A 20,350-nucleotide genomic window follows, 5' to 3' on the forward strand; every position below is an offset into this window, starting at 1 on the left:
TTTTCCACAGCTCATAAAACGGAGGAAAGGGTCCTGAAAGATATTGTCAGTAGAAACGTTATCCCTACAGACATAAATCAGAAGATTCAATTGACGATCTACTATAAAACCAAGAAAACGGCCAACCTACTCATGAGAAACTCTCCAGACACAAAGCAGAATGCTTTAAAAGAGACCAATGTCGTCTATGCCTTCAAATGCCCACTTGGGGACTGTAAGCCTCAAAGAATTCAGTATATAGGCAGGACAACAACATCTCTTTCCAGGCGATTAACGATGCATAAGCAACAGGGCTCCATTAAGGAACATATAATCTCTTCCCACAACCAGACCATCACCAGAGAAGTCTTAACAAAAAACACAGAAATCATCGATAGATACAGCGATAGCAGGCGGCTTGATATCTGCGAGGCACTACACATTAAAAAGTCGACACCAGCAATCAACAGCCAATTAATGCACAACTATATTCTACCCACTTCAAGACTCTGCACCAATATAGAAGCATCAAGAAATATGGGCCAATAGGCCCTCTGCAGTTACTTCCATTCTTCCCTTCAACTTACAAAATATTATACCCATTGTTTCGTGTTCTGTCTTGTGTTGAAAGTTTGTTTTCACCTCATCCAAAACTGTTGTAACATATCACCTCACCCAAATGCAGGTATAAAACTGAAGCTGTTTAAACTCTGTTCAGTTATAGTTGTGTGTGTGTAAACTAAAGTCTTTGAAAATGTAATAAGTTTTTACGAAACGCGTTCAAGTGTCGCGTCAGACTAGAAACAAAAATGAATTTTGGAGAATTGATTTTTCAGTTACCATCAACAGTGAAAAGAAATATAAGAAATATTGAGATAATTCGTGTTAGAATTATTAATCTTACTTTTTCGGTCATATTTAATAATATATGTCTACATATAGGAACTAGGTGTGAAGAATAAAGGAATTTGTTTATGTAATAATATCTGCTGAGGTCTAATAAAGTCTGTTGTGCCCTCTGTAATCCCTTTTGTGCTACCACTCACAGGATGAGTATGGGGGTGCAAGTTAAACTAGCCGCCTCCGGCGGCATCATTCATCAATCAACAAGCTGATTAACTCTTGGGTACCTATTTACTGCTATGTGGACAAGGGTGAAAGTATACGTGCCCAGCCATTTCGGTGCCGCCCGGGATTCGAACCCGGAATTCTCGATTGTGAGTAGAAAATGAATCCGACTGTTTTAAAGGGAACCTCTGTACTAGGCAGAGATGTTGTGGAGGCGGACTCCATACACAGTTTGAAATATAGATATGATAGAGCCCAATAGGCTCAGGAATCTGTACAAAATCAGATTAACAGTTGAGAAGTGGGACTAAAGAACCGAAGCACAACCCCGCAAGCACAACTAGATGAAGGCGATGAGTCACAATAACGTGGCTGAATTGGTCAACACAACTAGATGAGTTCACCAGTGACTGCTGGAGGCGAGCTTGCCCCATTGGTTAACATACAAATGAAATTGAGATCAAGCATTAAGCTATTTGACTGTCCTCCTGTGACAGAGAGGAGATACACTTAGACCAAGACCACATTTTGAAGGGTATTAAAATAAGTGTGTGTGTTGCCGCCACCACCACCGCGTCTCCCCTCATCTGGTACAAGACTTTCTCAATCTTTGGCGACTTTGTTTCCAATTATTAAACAGTTAATGAGCTCCGAAGCACCAGGAGGCTGTTTATAACAATAACAACAGTTGATTGGCAAGTTTTCATACTTGTAAACTGTCTAATAAATGTAAACAAAGGCGTCAAAGATTGATAAAAGATGTACAGGTTCGTAAGTGCTTGCGTAAGTGCTTTCGTGAATCTAGCCCCTGTGAGCAGTAAATACAGGGACGTGATGATCCCAGAAGGCCCATGGGTGTGGCCAGGGTAAAGTGCCTTAAGTACTCGCAGGTAATGATAACTGAGTAAACATGTACATGTGTAATAGTGCAGAAACAAAGATTATTAAATTTGATATAGATATTAAATATATTATTAAAAGGTATTAAAATGTTCAAGTAATCGAGGGGTGACAAAAAGGAACGCAAATATACAATTTATTCTGCAACAAACAATGAGTAACACCAAATTAAATTTAGTATTAGTGAATTTAGAATAATAAAAAACGTTTACAATCTATTTCAAGGCAGATAACGAATAAAAGAGAACCATAGGAAGACTTGAAACAATAAAAAACGGGCAGAAAGGATCGTCATAGAAAATGGCCAAACAATTTACAGGCAAGCTAAAGTATTTCCAAACATAAATTATGCAAACAAATGTGAAATTGTAATTGTAATATTTTAGGGTAGATAAAAAGAATGTTTTACATAGTTTTTTGTTAGGTTTCATTCATACTAAGCAAAATTCCCTATTGTACAGGGCTGATTGGAGAAAGGGTAAACCGATTTAATAATTTATTATTTAATTTGCGGCAATGACCCTGCCATAGTCAACAGTCACTGGAATGGCGTTTTGCGAGCGCTTTATCCTGGGTTTCGTAACCTGACCGGGGAGGATTGACCAGGCGGAAATCATTTTTGTAGCCTTTGTTCTCCCAGCAGTGAACCGGGTTTTTAAACGATTCGGCGGGGTCGTATTCCTGGGAAAATTAGGATTAAGAACCTGCCCAAAACGCTTATGCGTGCTAGTGGCCTCACACGAATGTAAGAACTCTTGTATATTTAAGTAAAATATTAAATAATAAGTTTTAAACATATTGGTTATCTTGTTGCTTGCAAGTGAAGAGATCATTAGGAGGAAGATGGTCCACCATACTACCTCTGACGACACCACCACAATACATCATCAGTCACTCGTAATCAAATATTCAACAACAAATTCTTTTACCACGGCTCATTCCCCGGAAGAAAGAATCATGCAACACATTTTTGCTAGAAACGTGAGCCTTACGGAGACCAACCAGAAGGTAGAGTGAAGCAGACATCACTGCTACACTCCCGTAACTACAGCTTCTTCTTCCATAAATTACCATCTCATTGGCACTTTGTCCTCCTCACGCTGGCACTCTCAGAGTCACGGCCTTGTTATTATTAATGACTGACCTGTGTTCCTTCTGCTTAATAGACCTTCGGCGAACTATAGCAGCTCATGGCTGCCATAATTCGCAGACATGGTGGCTGTGCCACAGACAACCACCATGTCTCAGGGAACCATCACCATCTTGTGCCACAGACAGCCTCCATTGCTCAGGGAACCATCTCCATCTTGTGCCACAGACAGCCTCCATTTCGCAGGGAATTAACAGCATCTTGTGCCACAGACGGAAAGGATACTCATTGCTGCACTGTTCGGGTTTAAAGTTCCGCAAGAGATTCCAAAGATCTCAAAGATCCCCTGTATCATTCACCAGAGTCGATGAGGATGAAGCCTGCATCATCCACCAGAGACGAGGAGGATGAAGCCTGTATCATCCACCAGAGACGAGGAGGAGGAAGACTGTATCATCCACCACAGACGAGGAGGAGGAAAAAGACTGTATCATCCACCAGAGACGAGGAGGATGAAGCCTGTATCATCCACCAGAGACGAAGAGGAGGAAGAAGACTGTATCATCCACCAGAGACGAGGAGGAGGAAGACTGTATCATCCACCACAGACGAGGAGGAGGAAAAAGACTGTATCATCCACCAGAGACGAGGAGGATGAAGCCTGTATCATCCACCAGAGACGAAGAGGAGTAGGAAGACTGTATCATCCACCAGAGACGAAGAGGAGGAGGAAGGCTGTATCATCCACCAGAGACGAAGAGGAGAAGGAAGACTGTATCATCCACCAGAGACGAAGAGGATGAAGCCTGTATCATCCACCAGAGACGAAGAGGAGGAAGAAGACTGTATCATCCACCAGAGACGAGGAGGAGGAAGACTGTATCATCCACCAGAGACGAAGAGAAGGAGGAAGACTGTATCATCCACCAGAGACGAAGAGCAGGAGGAAGACTGTATCATCCACCAGAGACGAAGAGGAGGAGGAAGACTGTATCATCCACCAGAGACGAGGAGGATGAAGCCTGTATCATCCACCAGAGACGAAGAGGAGGAAGAAGACTGTATCATCCACCAGAGACGAGGAGGAGGAAGACTGTATCATCCACCACAGACGAGGAGGAGGAAAAAGACTGTATCATCCACCAGAGACGAGGAGGATGAAGCCTGTATCATCCACCAGAGACGAAGAGGAGTAGGAAGACTGTATCATCCACCAGAGACGAAGAGGAGGAGGAAGGCTGTATCATCCACCAGAGACGAAGAGGAGGAGGAAGACTGTATCATCCACCAGAGACGAAGAGGATGAAGCCTGTATCATCCACCAGAGACGAAGAGGAGGAAGAAGACTGTATCATCCACCAGAGACGAGGAGGAGGAAGACTGTATCATCCACCAGAGACGAAGAGAAGGAGGAAGACTGTATCATCCACCAGAGACGAAGAGGAGGAGGAAGACTGTATCATCCACCAGAGACGAAGAGGAGGAGGAAGACTGTATCATCCACCAGAGACGAGGAGGATGAAGCCTGTATCATCCACCACAGACGAGGAGGAGGAAAAAGACTGTATCATCCACCAGAGACGAGGAGGATGAAGCCTGTATCATCCACTAGAGACGAAGAGGAGGAGGAAGACTGTATCATCCACCAGAGACGAAGAGGAGGAGGAAGGCTGTATCATCCACCAGAGACGAAGAGGAGGAGGAAGACTGTATCATCCACCAGAGACGAAGAGGATGAAGCCTGTATCATCCACCAGAGACGAAGAGGAGGAAGAAGACTGTATCATCCACCAGAGACGAGGAGGAGGAAGACTGTATCATCCACCAGAGACGAAGAGAAGGAGGAAGACTGTATCATCCACCAGAGACGAAGAGGAGGAGGAAGACTGTATCATCCACCAGAGACGAAAAGGATGAAGCCTGCATCATCCACCACAGACGAGGAGGAGGAAAAAGACTGTATCATCCACCAGAGACGAGGAGGAGGAAGACTGTATCATCCACCAGAGACGAAGAGAAGGAGGAAGACTGTATCATCCACCAGAGACGAAGAGGAGGAAGAAGACTGTATCATCCACCAGAGACGAGGTGGAGGAAGACTGTATCATCCACCACAGACGAGGAGGAGGAAAAAGACTGTATCATCCACCAGAGACGAGGAGGATGAAGCCTGTATCATCCACCAGAGACGAAGAGGAGTAGGAAGACTGTATCATCCACCAGAGACGAAGAGGAGGAGGAAGGCTGTATCATCCACCAGAGACGAAGAGGAGGAGGAAGACTGTATCATCCACCAGAGACGAAGAGGATGAAGCCTGTATCATCCACCAGAGACGAAGAGGAGGAAGAAGACTGTATCATCCACCAGAGACGAGGAGGAGGAAGACTGTATCATCCACCAGAGACGAAGAGAAGGAGGAAGACTGTATCATCCACCAGAGACGAAGAGGAGGAGGAAGGCTGTATCATCCACCAGAGACGAAGAGGAGGAGGAAGACTGTATCATCCACCAGAGACGAGGAGGATGAAGCCTGTATCATCCACCACAGACGAGGAGGAGGAAAAAGACTGTATCATCCACCAGAGACGAGGAGGATGAAGCCTGTATCATCCACCAGAGACGAAGAGGAGGAGGAAGACTGTATCATCCACCAGAGACGAAGAGGAGGAGGAAGGCTGTATCATCCACCAGAGACGAAGAGGAGGAGGAAGACTGTATCATCCACCAGAGACGAAGAGGATGAAGCCTGTATCATCCACCAGAGACGAAGAGGAGGAAGAAGACTGTATCATCCACCAGAGACGAGGAGGAGGAAGACTGTATCATCCACCAGAGACGAAGAGAAGGAGGAAGACTGTATCATCCACCAGAGACGAAGAGGAGGAGGAAGACTGTATCATCCACCAGAGACGAGGAGGATGAAGCCTGCATCATCCACCACAGACGAGGAGGAGGAAAAAGACTGTATCATCCACCAGAGACGAGGAGGATGAAGCCTGTATCATCCACCAGAGACGAAGAGGAGGAGGAAGACTGTATCATCCACCAGAGACGAAGAGGAGGAGGAAGGCTGTATCATCCACCAGAGACGAAGAGGAGGAGGAAGACTGTATCATCCACCAGAGACGAAGAGGATGAAGCCTGTATCATCCACCAGAGACGAAGAGGAGGAAGAAGACTGTATCATCCACCAGAGACGAGGAGGAGGAAGACTGTATCATCCACCAGAGACGAAGAGAAGGAGGAAGACTGTATCATCCACCAGAGACGAAGAGGAGGAGGAAGACTGTATCATCCACCAGAGACGAAGAGGAGGAGGAAGACTGTATCATCCACCAGAGACGAGGAGGATGAAGCCTGTATCATCCACCAGAGACGAAGAGGAGGAAGAAGACTGTATCATCCACCAGAAACGAGGAGGAGGAAGACTGTATCATCCACCAGAGACGAAGAGAAGGAGGAAGACTGTATCATCCACCAGAGACGAAGAGGAGGAGGAAGACTGTATCATCCACCAGAGACGAGGAGGATAAAGCCTGTATCATCCACTAGAGTCGAAGGGGAGGAGGATGAAGCGTGAATCATCCACCAGAGACGAGGAGGAGGATTAAGCCTGTATCATCCACTAGAGACGAGGAGGAGGATGAAGCCTGTATCATCCACCAGAGACGAGAAGGAGGATGAAGCCTGTGTCATCCACCAGAGACGATGAGGGGGATGAAGCCTGTATCATCCACTATACGCGAGAAGGATGAAGCCTGTATCATCCACCAGAGACGAGGAGGAGGATGAAACCTGTATCATCCACCTGACTCAAAGAGGAGGAGGATGTTACCTGTGTCATCCACCAGAGACGAGGAGGAAGAGGATGAAGCCTGTATCATCCACCAGATACGATGAGGAGGATTCTGCCAGTATCATCCGCCAGAGACGAGGAGGAGGAGGATGAAGCCTGTATCATCCACCAGATACGAGGAGGATTCTGCCACTATCGTCCACCAGAGACGAGAAGGAGGATTCTGCCAGTATCATCCACCAGAGACGAGAAGGATGATGCCTGTATCATCCACAAGAGACGAAGAGGCGGATGAAGCCTGTATCATCCACCAGAGACGAGGAGGAGGATGAAGCCAGAATCATTCACCAAAGACGAGGAGGCGGATGAATCCTGTATCATCCACCAGAGACAAGGAGGAGGAGGAGGATGCTGCCTATATCATCCGCAAGAGACGAGGAGAGGGAGGAGGATGCTGCCAGTATCATCCACCAGAGGCGATGAGGAGGATGATACTGCCTGTATCATCAGATACGTAAGATCAGTAGTTACCAAAAGTATCAAGTCGGGAAACAAAAGCGTCAGATATTTCTTGACAAGAGAATTTGTAATTTAAGAACAGACGAATTTCATCCATAGACTGAACCTCTACTAAGCAATCGAACATTTTTGTACACAAGTGGTCCTGTGTGCAGCAAATTGACGTCGTCCATCTAATTCTGATATTGCCTTTTTTCCAAAACATGCGTTAAAAATCAAATTAGCTACTTCATCAAATTCTTATAGCCAGCTTTTGCATACAAAGCCTCCTGATGTAGAGTACTGTGAAAGTTGATGTGGATGTATACAACACCTTTCGATGTCACCATATTTCTTAAACACGTTTACAAACTAGTATCTCAACCAATCATGTTGGGCCCCCATCATTTATCATGGAAATCTTTGTTTAAAAGTCAATTTCGTGTCGATTAGGCAATTCGTTTACCTGTATATTTCAGTCTTGTGTTATGTGTTATGTTCAGGCAACGTGACCAAGCCAACCAGCTTTTTGCATATTTCGGCACCACTATATAATAAATTTTTATTATTATGAACTTTTTTATTGACCAAATTAATATACTAATCTGGATAATTCAGAAAAGTCTTATTGCAAAATCAAGCAGTAATGACTGGCATAGCTGATGATGTAAGCCATTGGGTAATTAACATGAACCAATATTTTCCTTAGATGTTCTGCTCTTTGCTTTCCTCATAACTATTCCATCTTTCACTGTATTCCTACTCATTGGAAAATATTTACTGCACTGGTTAACTGTTTCCTTTTCTAGAAAACCACCAAAATGCAAAGAAGCACATTTGTTGCCATATTTTATTTTACCCCCGTCCCATCTCAACTCCTTATCCTGACCTATTACCTGTGCTGTCTAATTGTAATAATTTTGTGCCTTCCCCTGATAGTTCCCTTCCCCACCTGTTTCAGTGTGCTGGCGCTCCCTGCACCACACCTGGCAGCACCATACCTGGCTGCATAAAATAAGAGCCTATGGTATTTGTGTTGACAAAAATAAATCTAAAGTCTACTTGAGGATAACACTGCTGCAACAGTCTCCTCAAACGACTCCTTACAGAAAAACTAATAGTGCCATAAAATGGTAATTTAATATATTTAATATCCCTTTCTACTGTAGTAATCCTACACGATGGATGAAACTTCTTATTTAAGAAATTCCTTATAAAGGTATAAACCATATGCAAAGGATAACCATTATTTGAAAAAAATTCACAAGAAAATTAATTTCTTGGTCAAAGTCATTCCAATTAGAACATAAAACAAAGGCCCTATTCAGTAGAGTGTTAATTGCATTTTTCTTAAAAATAGCAGGAACAAAAGAATTAAAATTTAAACCTAAACCAGTAAAAGTTGGTTTCCTAAAAACATTAGTGTTGAACCCATTAAGGTTATTCACTTTGACATCAAGAAACGACAATGAATTATCAACTTCACACTCTGCAGTAAACCGTATATTACTATGTTTTGTATTAAGATACTCTATAAATTTCTCAATATGACATTGGTCCTTAAATAACAAAAAAGTGTCATCTACATATCTCCTGTACAAGACTGGTTTAAAGGCCAAAGGACATTTATCAAGCCAATTTATTTCATGAAATCTCAAAAAAGCATTAGCCAGTGCAGGACCTAAAGGAGACCCCATTGCTACTCCATCAATTTGTTTATAATATTTATTATTAAACATAAAGACGGAGTCTTTAACCGCTATTTCTAACAGCCGTCTGAATATTTTACTACAAAATCCAGACACTAAATTAGTGTCAGCAAATAATTGATTTACACAAATATCAATGGTTTCCAACAGAGGAATATTAGTAAAGAGTGATTCAACATCGAAACTGGCCATTATAGTTGGGAACTCAAAATTTAAAGAAGAAAGTTGTTTTACAAAATCCTGAGAATTTCTCACAGTAAATTCATTATGCGATAATGGTTCTATTAATGGAACCAGAAACTTTGCCAGTTTGTAATTAAAAGTGCCAATCGCTGATAAAATAGGACGAATCGGTATACCTGTTTTATGAACTTTAGGTAACCCGTATAAGATGCCAGGCTTAGAGCCAGTTGCAAGTAATTTTGTATAATCAAAAAGAGTTTCAGACTTCTTAAAACTCTATTTAGTTTATCCTCACATTTCAAAATATACGAAAAGGGGTCTATATCAACCAACTTAAATTTAGAGGGGTCTTCTAACAACCTTTCAACCTTATTCACATAATCTTACTGGTCCAAAACCACTATACCCCTACCTTTATCTGGTCTAGTAATACAAATACTCCTATCATTCAACTAACACAACACCTATACCTCCCATTAGGCTATTTTACAGGAACTTCTTTTCCACAGCTCATAAAACGGAGGAAAGGGTCCTGAAAGATATTGTTAATAGGAACGTTATTCCTACAGACAAAAATCAGAAGATACAATTGACGATTTACTATAAAACCAAAAAAACGGCCAGCCTACTCATGAAAAACTCTCCAGACACAAAGCAGAACGCTTTAAAAGAGACCAACGTCGTCTATGCCTTTAAATGCCCACTTGGAGAATGCAAGCCCCAAAGAACTCAGAATATAGGCAAGACAACAACATGTCTTTCCAGGGGATTAACAATGCATAAGCAACAGGGCTCCATTAAGGAACATATTGTGACGGTAATCTCTTTCAAGAGAGATTGAGCCTGCTCTTCCCTACATAAAGTTACATATATATATATACAACACTAAGATGCTACCTTCAAGATACGTCTACCAGTAGCACAAAACGTTTTGACCAGGAGGCAAACGTACCCTAAACTTCCCCCACTCCTCAGTCCCTCCATGCCGGCTCGCCACTGTCGTCAACTAGCAAACTACCAATCTAGCCTGCCTGCTTCTTATTGGTGACCCGCCAACTGCACACCTGCACCTCAGCGCCCTCTACCAAGTCGATGTCTGGGCTTGAACCAGCCATTGAAGTTAGAATATCCTTGTGCTCTCAAGCTGTGAACAACCAACTGATATACGCTCTGTTTATTGGTGGAGGTTCTCAGCTAGTGCTATATTCTCAGCACCTGTTTAATCATTCTTTTGTTTTTATTTTATTTGTAGAGTAACGTCACCCTTGTTCTTAATTTTTATGTTATATTTTTTTACTTGTTTGTTTGCACTGTACGTAGCCAAGGGATTCTCTTTGTTCATAATTTTTAAAGTTAATTAAAGTTTCATTGTTCATACTATGTGTTTTGTGTGTCTTCCCTTACTTTACCACAGACAACAGCCAAGCAGTCGATCTTTTTTTTCTAAAATGTGATAGGCATTGACACCAGCCATTACGAGGACTGCCAAACACCTACACTTCTACACTTTCCCGTCACATTTTTATGGGGGCCTGTCCACGGAGCTTCACTCAGGTACTAGTACCAGAACATCAATTTGTGGTAAGTGTACTTGGCTTTGATACAGTTGCTTTTCAATATTTTCATTACTTTTAAAATTTATATGGTGCTGTGTATTTTGTGCTTTCCGAGGGTAGCATATTGTGAGTGTTGGATAACTGTGGATTACGTGGTGACTGGAGGCCTCAGTCATTCTCTTAATTGGTCATCCCTCCCTCCGTGTTATTGCTCGTGTATTCCACCTTTCGTCCCTAGGATATTTCTCACATTCCGGCAGATCATCATTTTGGTACCCTGGTACTTTGTTTTGTCTTCGGGTCACAGCACCCTATCTTCTGCAATCCGACCAAAGGAGGATACAGAGGGCCATAGTCCTCTAGCGCGGACTACGCTGTTGAGTTGGGACCTCAACAGCAGTTCTCGTCACCAGTTGACACTCGCACCCCTACACGTCGGTCAGAGATGATGATATTTACTTAGGTAGGGAATTAGCTTTCTTTTTTCAGAGCACAAAGATCGCTAATTCTGTAAGTATCATATTTTATTTAGTAGGAAAACCCTTGCTTCTGTCCTATAGAGACTCGGCAAGGTATCCCTACATTCTTGGACTACCTTATTCACTTTTGAAACAATTAAATGTTTCATTTGTTTTAGAAACTATCGGTTTCATTTATTTAGTAGGATTTTCTTGCCCTTATTCTCTTACATTGAGTACCGGGTACAAGATTTCCTGCGATTTTGATTGACTAATCATTTACCATACTAATATTAACGTTAATTGTTAAATATTAAATTACCACAGGATAGTTACCAGTTGCCAAGTCATCTTGTTACTGACACTTACATTATCACCAGTATATTCGTTGTACATTTATTTGCTTTTTTTCACCATGTTTCGTCTCCAAGCATTTCGTAACGACCCAGCAAGTGAAGTAGGGAACTTAAGTCGAGCCAAGAGGACCGAATTACAAACTCTTGCACACGAGTATCACCTAGATGTTCCCCATGGAGCCAACAAAAATGACTTGCATAATTTAATCTTGGATTATCTCTTAGATGAAGGAAAGATAGACTCTGAAGCTCACGAAAACTATTCTACTGCAGATAAACATGCTCTGGCAGCTATGAAATTGAAGCTTGAACTAGCAAAAATCGAGCGGGAACAACTGCAAGAACATGCTGCATATGAGAAAGAATCTCTACAACGACGAGAACGCGAGGCTGCCCTAAAGAAAGAGGAGGCGGCCCTAAAGAAAGAAGAACGAGAGATGGCCCTAAAGAAAGAAGAGGCTACCCAACTTCGTGAGCGGTAAAGAGAGCAGCTTGAAGCAAGAAAACGTGACCTGGAGATACAACGTGAGCACAGTAAACAGCTAGCTGATAGTGCGCTCGAATATCGTCAACAAGAACTCACTTTGGAAACTACACACCACACTTAGCGCCAACAAGCTACCGCTAGTCTTCCCGTAAGTTTCAATGTCTCCCATGCAAGTATGTTAATGCCACCATTCGTTGAGACAGAGATAGACGTGTTTTTCACCACTTTTGAGACTCTAGCTAAAAAACTTAGCTGGCCTGAAGACCAATGGTCTACCCTTCACAGAGTGCATCTCACAGGTAGGGCTGCAGTTACTCTCAGTACCTTAGCGTCTTAGAATGACTACCAGACCCTGAAGCAAGCAGTATTGGACGCCTACATTCTCTCCACCGAAAGCTACAGACGAAAATTCAGTGATTATCTAAAGGCAAGTACCACCACCTTTCTAGAATTTGCCAATACAAAGAAAATATATTTCATGAAATGGCTGGAAGCAGCACATGTCTCTACATTTTCAGAACTCGTCAACCTCATTCTAGTTGAAGAATTCTTTAGACGTGTTCCCCCTTCCATCCTTTTATATTTAGCAGACAAAGAAGAAACCGACTACATCAGATGTGCGAAGTCGGCTGAAACCTACAGCCTCATCCATCGGTTAACACCAGATCCACCTTCCAGTAAGAAGTCTTGGTATAGTTATGACAAAGTGAGTACCGATCAAGCAAGCTCTCAATTGTATTGTAAGTATTGCAAACTCTATGGACATACCATGGATAAATGTGGAAAAGCTCAATACAAAGGCAATGAAACTCCTAAACCCAAACCGACTCCTCCTAAGTCCAATAAACCGTTGATGAATGTTGGTGTTCCTGTTAAAGATCTTTCTCTCTTCAGCAAACACCTGTATCCTGGAACTGTCTCTGCCAGCAGTACAGATTCGGAGGGACGTTTCAAATTGAAGATCTTGAGGGACACAGCGGCTCTTCAATCAATAATATTGAAATCGGCTGTGCCTAACGTCACCTGCACCGGAGAAACCGTCCTTATCACTGACCTCACTGCTACGACTCCGTATCCACTCGCCAGAGTCCACCTGGATTGTCCTTTCGTGACCGGTGAAGTCAAAGTCACCATCAGGGAAAAGCCTTTTCCCATGTCTGGGGTGCAACTTCTCCTGGGCAATGACTTGGCAGAAGATCTGCAACCTTCCAACCTGATCATCATGGACAAACCCCAGGTGTGTAACTCTGTAGTGGACAATCCCATCTTTGAGAATGTTTCAGCAGAGGTCCAAGAAAGTGATGAAGTTTCTCCTCCGGTTTTGGTGACCACCCGTGCACAAGCTGCACGCCCGCAACCAGCTGACTCTACTGCAACCGCTGTCCCTCAAGACCCTCAGAATCTACCACCGAATCTTACTATGTTGGAGTTCCGTAAGTTACAGAGGGTGGATCCTTCATTAACACCATTATTCTTCCAGGCTGAGACTCAACCTGACAGTATCCCTGGGTTCTTCCTAGAGAATCAGTTGCCCTACTGCAGGTACAGACCCAGTAAGCTGAAGGAGGATGACGATTGGGCAAATGTCGAACAACTAGTGGTTCCCACCAGCCTACGGCCCGATATTCTACACCTGGCCCACGGAGCACTTTCTCACTATGGTTTTAACAAAACCTACCACGGAATCAGACAAGACTACTACTGGCCAGGTATGTTTAAAGACGTCAAAAGTTACGTGCAACAGTGTCATACATGTCAGATGACAGGTAAACCTAACATCTCTATTCCCAAGGCTCCATTGACTCCTATCCAGGTGCCTGCGGAACCTTTCCACAGACTCATTATAGACTGTGTTGGTCCTTTACCCCGGACCAGTTCTGGCAACGCCTATATATTAACTATCATGTGTCCTACCACCAGATTCCCCATAGCAGTTCCAGTAAAGAACATTACGGCTGCTACGGTGGTGAAACAACTATTGAAGATCTTCACCCAGTATGGATTTCCAAGAGAGGTTCAAAGTGACTTTGGCACCAACTTCACCAGTGATCTCTTCAAGAAGACACTGGAAGAGTTCAACATCATACAGGTACTGTCCAGCCCCTATCATCCTGCTTCACAGGGTTCTCTTGAACGTAGTCATCAGACTATTAAAGCACTCCTAAAGAAATTTTGCAATGAAACCTTGAAGGACTGGGATAAACAACTTGACCTCATTATGTGCATTTTCAGAAGTCTCCCCAATGAGTCTCTAGGAGTATCTCCTTATGAGATGCTCTACGGACGTAAGTTCCGTACTCCTCTCAAAGCTTTCAAAGACTCTCTACGTAATGCCACCTTTAGTGACCCTCAGAATGTGCCCCAGTTTCTTCAAAACTTAAAACACATTCTAGAGAGAGTACGTAAATTTGCTAATGACAATCTATTGAAAGCTCAGGAGAGGATGAAGACTCATTTTGACCAACGCAGCAAACTAAGGAAATTTAAACCAGGAGACTTCGTGTTGGCATATTTTTCTATCCCTGGTTCTCCATTGCAAAACAAGTTTTCAGGACCCTACCGCATCAAGGAGTGCAGGAACAACAACAACTACGTTCTTGAGACTCCAGATAGGCGGCGGAAGACCCAGTTGTGCCACGTCAACCTCCTGAAGCAGTATCAAGGTACTTCCCCAATGTATTGGTATCATTATCCACCTTTAAAGGTCCATACTTCCACAGTGAGACCTTCCCTGTTTCTCCTCCCGAAAGCAGTAACACTGAGTCAGTGCCTTCCAACTAAGAAATCCTAACTGATCTTCATACCTATTTGCAGGACAGTAATAGTGCTCCTCTCATCAGAATCTTCAAGGAACATCAGAAGTTGTTCAGCGATGATCCACAGGAGTGTAATGTGGTTCAGCACGAAATCCAGCTACTCCCTGACACCCGGCCGATTCGTCAACCTTTCTACCGAATCAGCCCGAGCAAAAAGGAAGTTATGCGTGCTGAGGTACAGTACCTCCTGGATCATGGGGTGGCCACCCCTTGTGAGTCCCCTTGGGCCTCACCCTGCATCTTGGTGCCGAAACCGCACGGTAAAGTGAGGCTGTGTACCGACTACAGGAAATTGAATCTTGTGAATGTCAAGAATGCTTACCCATTATCTAGAATAGATGAACAAATCAACAAGGGCCGTGACGAGGATTCGAACCTGCGTCCGGGAGCATCCCAGACACTGCCTTAATTGACTGAGCTACGACAGGAGGGAGAGCGAAGAGGGAGAACGGCCTATTGACATAGCTCTGGTGCAGGGGGGGGGGTGTAAAAGCCTGGTTTATGCCTCGGAGAGGCTACGGGATCCAGTAAGTTCAGTAGAACTTCGGTTTCAACCCTTTAACCCTGTCGTAGCTCAGTCGATTTAGGCAGTGTCTGGGATGCTCTCGGACGCAGGTTCGAATCCTCATCACGGCCCTTGTAGATTTGTTCATTTGATGCATCACGTTAGTGTGATCTCTGTGTGTGGTGTGTTAGAATAGATGACATCATTGATGCTATTGGTAATGTTCAGTATTTATCCAAACTCGATTTACTCAAGGGATACTACCAAGTGTGTTTGACAGAGCGAGCTAAGGAAATATCTGCCTTCACCACTCCTTTTGGCCTTTACAGATACGAACGCCTTCCATTTGGACTATGTAATGCCCCGGCCACCTTCCAGCAAGCTGTCAACCGCGTCATCCATGGCTTAGATAACACCTTCGCCTACTTGGATGACATCATTGTGGCAACCAACACCTGGAGCGAACATCTGCTCCAGCTGCAACGATTGTTCTCCAAGCTCCTGACAGCCGGCCTTACCATCAACTTGGGCAAGTCCACCTTTGCTAAAGGTAAAGTGCGTTATCTGGGTCATGTGATAGGGAGTGGCAGCCTAGCTCCGTTAAACACACACACTCAAGCCATCCAGCATTACCCACAGCTTACCACCAGGAAGCAGCTCCTGCACTTCCTTGGTTTTGCCTCCTATTACTGTAGGTTTGTGAAGAATTTTAGTACAGTAGCGACACCATTGATCACTTTAACCAGCCCCAAGGAACGGTATCATTGGACCATTCAGCAAACCATTGCTTTTGAACAACTTAAATCTCTGCTCTGTTCTGATCCCATTCTCGCCTCGCCAGATACCACGAAGCCTTTCATCTTCCATGTCGACGCCAGTGGTACCGGCATCGGGGGCGTCCTGATGCAACAACGAGGCGAGGAGGTTCTACCTGTTAGCTACTACAGCTACCTTACCTTGAGGTTACCTTGAGGTGCTTCCGGGGCTTAGCGTCCCCGCGGCCCGGTCGTCGACCAGGCCTCCTGGTTGCCGGACTGATCAACCAGGCTGTTGGACGCGGCTGCTCGCAGCCTGACATATGAGTCACAGCTTGGTTGATCAGGTATCCTTTGGAGGTGCTTATCCAGTTCTCTCTTGAACACTGTGAGGGGTCGGCCAGTTATGCCCCTTATGTGTAGTGGAAGCGTGTTGAACAGTCTCGGGCCTCTGATGTTGGTAGAGTTCTCTCTCAGAGTACCTGTTGCACCTCCGCTTTTCAACGGGGGTATTCTGCACATCCTGCCATGTCTTCTGGTCTCATGTGATGTTATTTCTGTGTGCAGGTTTGGGACCAGCCCCTCTAATATTTTCCACGTGTAAATTATTATGTATCTCTCCCGCCTGCGCTCAAGGGAGTACAGATTTAGGCTCTTTAGTCGGTCCCAGTAATTTAATAATAATGGCAATTATTAATAATTAATAATTAATTAATAATTAATAATAATTAAATATTAATAATTAATAATTAATAATTGCCATAGGTAATAATAATAATAGTATTATTATTATTATTACTATTATTATTATGGTCTTAATGTATTCGCATGAGACAAGTCTGTGTGAGGCGTCCTAGTATTTATTTATTTATATATTTATTTATTTTCTTATTTATTTATATATATTTATATAAAATATATTTATATATTTTGTCTTTTTCTTTCTTTGGAGTCGGAGATCATATACAGTGTTTTTATTGTGGTGGAGGACTTGTTAACTTCGAACCTTCGGACAACCCCTGGACGCTCCACGCCCGTTATTATCCACAGTGCATCTCCTTAAACCTGATGAAAGATGGGGCTTTCATTAAAAATGCACTCCCTTTCTCTCCTCCTCGGCTGGCAAAACCTGTAGATGAAACATTGATTATCACATTCCTGTAAGAACTTGGTTATTTCAACGGACTTGCTATTACGATGAGATTCCCATACAACACCTTGCGAGCCGTCTAATCGAATATCTGGAGATCACAAAGGATATATTACCACTCCTTGCTGAAACTAACTGTGAAGAGGTGTTGATGTAGTTTTTAGATCGAGTGGATGAAGGTGACGGGTCCCTCACAGATGAGGTAGCCGAATCTCCCTTAGAACTATTAATGTCCCAAGGTGTTATCTCCCCCCGCCCAGTTCCCGCAGTAGTGGAGGTAGATGAGCGTGAGGGTGTTGTTGTTGTAGAAGATATGCTGATGCCTGGTGTAGGTAGGTTTTATTGCAAGGTATATTACACCCAAGAAATAAACACTGTTCTCAACCCCTGTAGGCATATGGTAATATGTTCGGATTGTGTAACAAGATGTGACAAATGTCCTGTATGTCGAGGAGATGTAGTACATCTACTTCTCCCTATTATCTCTTAATAAACAAATCTAAAGTTGAATCTTTTATATTATCCTTATTAATTATTATTATTATTATTAACGGCTGTGGGTGTTGGAGGTGTGTGATAATGAGGCGCCCTCCACCCTCTTGAAAGGGTGTATGTAGCCTGCCCTGACCTGGTAGAGGGCAAACACTACATCCTTCCAACATGACCGCACGACCCTCTGCTGCCAGTGTTGCTGCTCCTCCCACGGTTGGCGATGGAGGCTTAGGTCAAGCCCTGGGAATAACACGTGGTATGTTTCCCCTAAGTCGAGTTAAATCAGGCTAAGAAGATTCTTGTTGATGTTGTTGTTGTTGGTGATGTTGTAATAACAAAATAATAATAATAAGGGGAAGATTGTACTATCCGAGTAAATGTTATGCCAGTAATGTAAACTTCTTTTTTTTTAGATTACCTGGAGAATGCTAGCAGAAGCAGATTCAGCCCCGGGGAAATATTTTCATCTTCTTGGGGAATACTCACATACACACAAACACCAGGGAGGTGGTGGTAACCTCTTCCCCTACTCCAGACGACCGTGGTGTTAGCACTACCAACGATGCTGTTGATGGTGCCAGTGGTGACATGGGCGCTGCTGGTGTCACCGCTGCTGGCGACACACCCACTGCAAGTGAATGTCTCCCTACACACACCACTGCAGCTGCTGCTGCTCTAGTCATATATTTCACTACTCTCCTCAACAACTGGCCGATCAGCTCACTCCTTCACAACATCTGGCCGGCCAGCTTCCTCTTGGAAATATTCCAGCGAACCAGGCTAAACCTTCTCAGACTTGGTGAACAGTAAGACTGCACCACAAAAATCTGTAACTACAGGTCCTATGCTCTGAACGTCAGTCGAATTAATGTAAATAACTTTGGCCTTGACTCACTACGCGTCTCTTAAGGTGAAGTTTACCCAGAAGCTGTTATCCTTCTGGAGACGTCCACTCTGAGGGTTTACAACTTAGCCCACAACAGTAACTATAGCTCGACCGACCACGCTCAGCACCTCCCACACTCTGGCTGTGATACAGCTCTGAAATTACGCTGTGGAAGCATAAGGGAATGGGAACCTACCTCAAGATTGGTGATATCTGTCCCTTGAGGTAATACCTTTCCCGAAATGGAATGAAAACGAATTACATGCATTGGTGAAGTACCCATATGTAAATCAATATTTACACACTACAAATATAGTAAATATATATATATATATATATATATATATATATATATATATATATTATTAAATATGACCGAAAAAGTAAGATTAATAATTCTAACGCGAGTTTTTTCGATCTTTCGTACGTTTCTTTTCACTGTTGGTGGTAATTCAAAAATCAATTCTCCAAAATTAATTTATATTTCTAGTCTGATGCGACACTTGAGCGCGTTTCGTAAAACTTATTACATTTTCAAAGACTTTAGTTTACACATACACAACTGAATAGAACTTACACATCTTCGATTTGTTTATATCTACATTTGAGTGAAGAGGATGGAGTGAGGTGGTATTAATAGGGTATTAAATTCCTAAACACAAGACAGAACACGAAACAATGGGTATTGAATGGAAGTGATTGTAGAGAGCCTATTGGTCCATATTTCTTGATGCTTCTATATTGGAGCAGAGTCTTGAGGTGGGTAGAATATAGTTGTGCATTAATTGGCTGTTGATTGCTGGTGTTGACTTCTTGATGTGTAGTGACTCGCAGACGTCAAGCCGCCTGCTATCGCTGTATCTATCGATGATTTCTGTGTTGTTTACTAGGATTTCTCTAGCGATGGTTTGGTTGTGGGAAGAGATTATATGTTCCTTAATGGAGCCCTGTTGCTTATGCATCGTCAAACGCCTAGAAAGAGATGTTGTTGTCTTGCCTATATACTGGGGAAATATATATATATATATATATATATATATATATATATATATATATATATATATATATATATATATATATATACATATATATACATATATATATATATATATATATATATATATATATATATATATATATATATATACTATATTGCCTATTATATACTATATTGCCTCTTATATACATTATACTATATTGCCTATTATATATATATAAACAAATCGAGGATGTGTAAGTTCTATTCAGTTGTGTATGTGTTAACTAAAGTCTTTGAAAATGTAATAAGTTTTACGAAACGCGCTCAAGTGTCGCATCAGACTAGAAATAAAAATGAATTTGGGAGAATTGATTTTTGAATTACCACCAATAGTGAAATGAAACGTACGAAAGATCGAGAAAATTCGTGTTAGAATTATTAATCTTACTTTTTCGGTCATATTTAATAATATATGTCTACAGGAAAGACTGCTACCAAAATATACTAATATTAAAACGCACGACCCAGCAGCAAGGAATCAAGCTTTCACGATAAAATATCGCCAGGATCTGATTCGTGATCAGATATACAAGGCAGAAAATGAAATCAAAGACAACAAAACGCAACTACTTCATGCTACAAACGAATGGAGAAATAGCAACATCGACGAAAATCTCCGTACCCGC

At 42.7% G+C, this 20,350-nt stretch overlaps 3 protein-coding genes across 3 annotated transcripts in view; all 3 read left to right on the plus strand.

Moving 5' to 3' along the window:
- Nucleotides 1-4,626: 4,626 nt before the first annotated feature.
- Nucleotides 4,627-5,349, plus strand: LOC138350329 (uncharacterized protein FLJ40521-like). Its single transcript, XM_069300955.1, has one exon. The coding sequence runs from the start codon at nucleotides 4,627-4,629 to the stop codon at nucleotides 5,347-5,349; it is 723 nt and encodes a 240-aa protein (XP_069157056.1).
- Nucleotides 5,350-5,632: 283 nt separating this feature from the next.
- LOC138350330 (uncharacterized protein FLJ40521-like) lies at nucleotides 5,633-6,031 on the plus strand. The gene has a single exon (XM_069300956.1). It carries the CDS (start codon nucleotides 5,633-5,635, stop codon nucleotides 6,029-6,031), a length of 399 nt encoding a protein of 132 aa, XP_069157057.1.
- A 903-nt stretch (nucleotides 6,032-6,934) lies between these two features.
- LOC138350331 (myb-like protein X) overlaps nucleotides 6,935-20,350 on the plus strand; it is a 165,753-nt gene continuing 152,337 nt past the window's right edge. The window contains exons 1-2 of the mRNA XM_069300957.1: nucleotides 6,935-7,097; nucleotides 11,670-12,072. Of these exons, the coding sequence (XP_069157058.1) occupies nucleotides 6,935-7,097; nucleotides 11,670-12,072 (566 nt within the window). The remainder of the gene's footprint in view (nucleotides 7,098-11,669; nucleotides 12,073-20,350) is intronic.

The sequence above is a fragment of the Procambarus clarkii genome, chromosome 45 (genome assembly GCF_040958095.1).
Source record: "Procambarus clarkii isolate CNS0578487 chromosome 45, FALCON_Pclarkii_2.0, whole genome shotgun sequence".
Taxonomy (NCBI): Eukaryota; Metazoa; Arthropoda; class Malacostraca; order Decapoda; family Cambaridae; genus Procambarus; species Procambarus clarkii.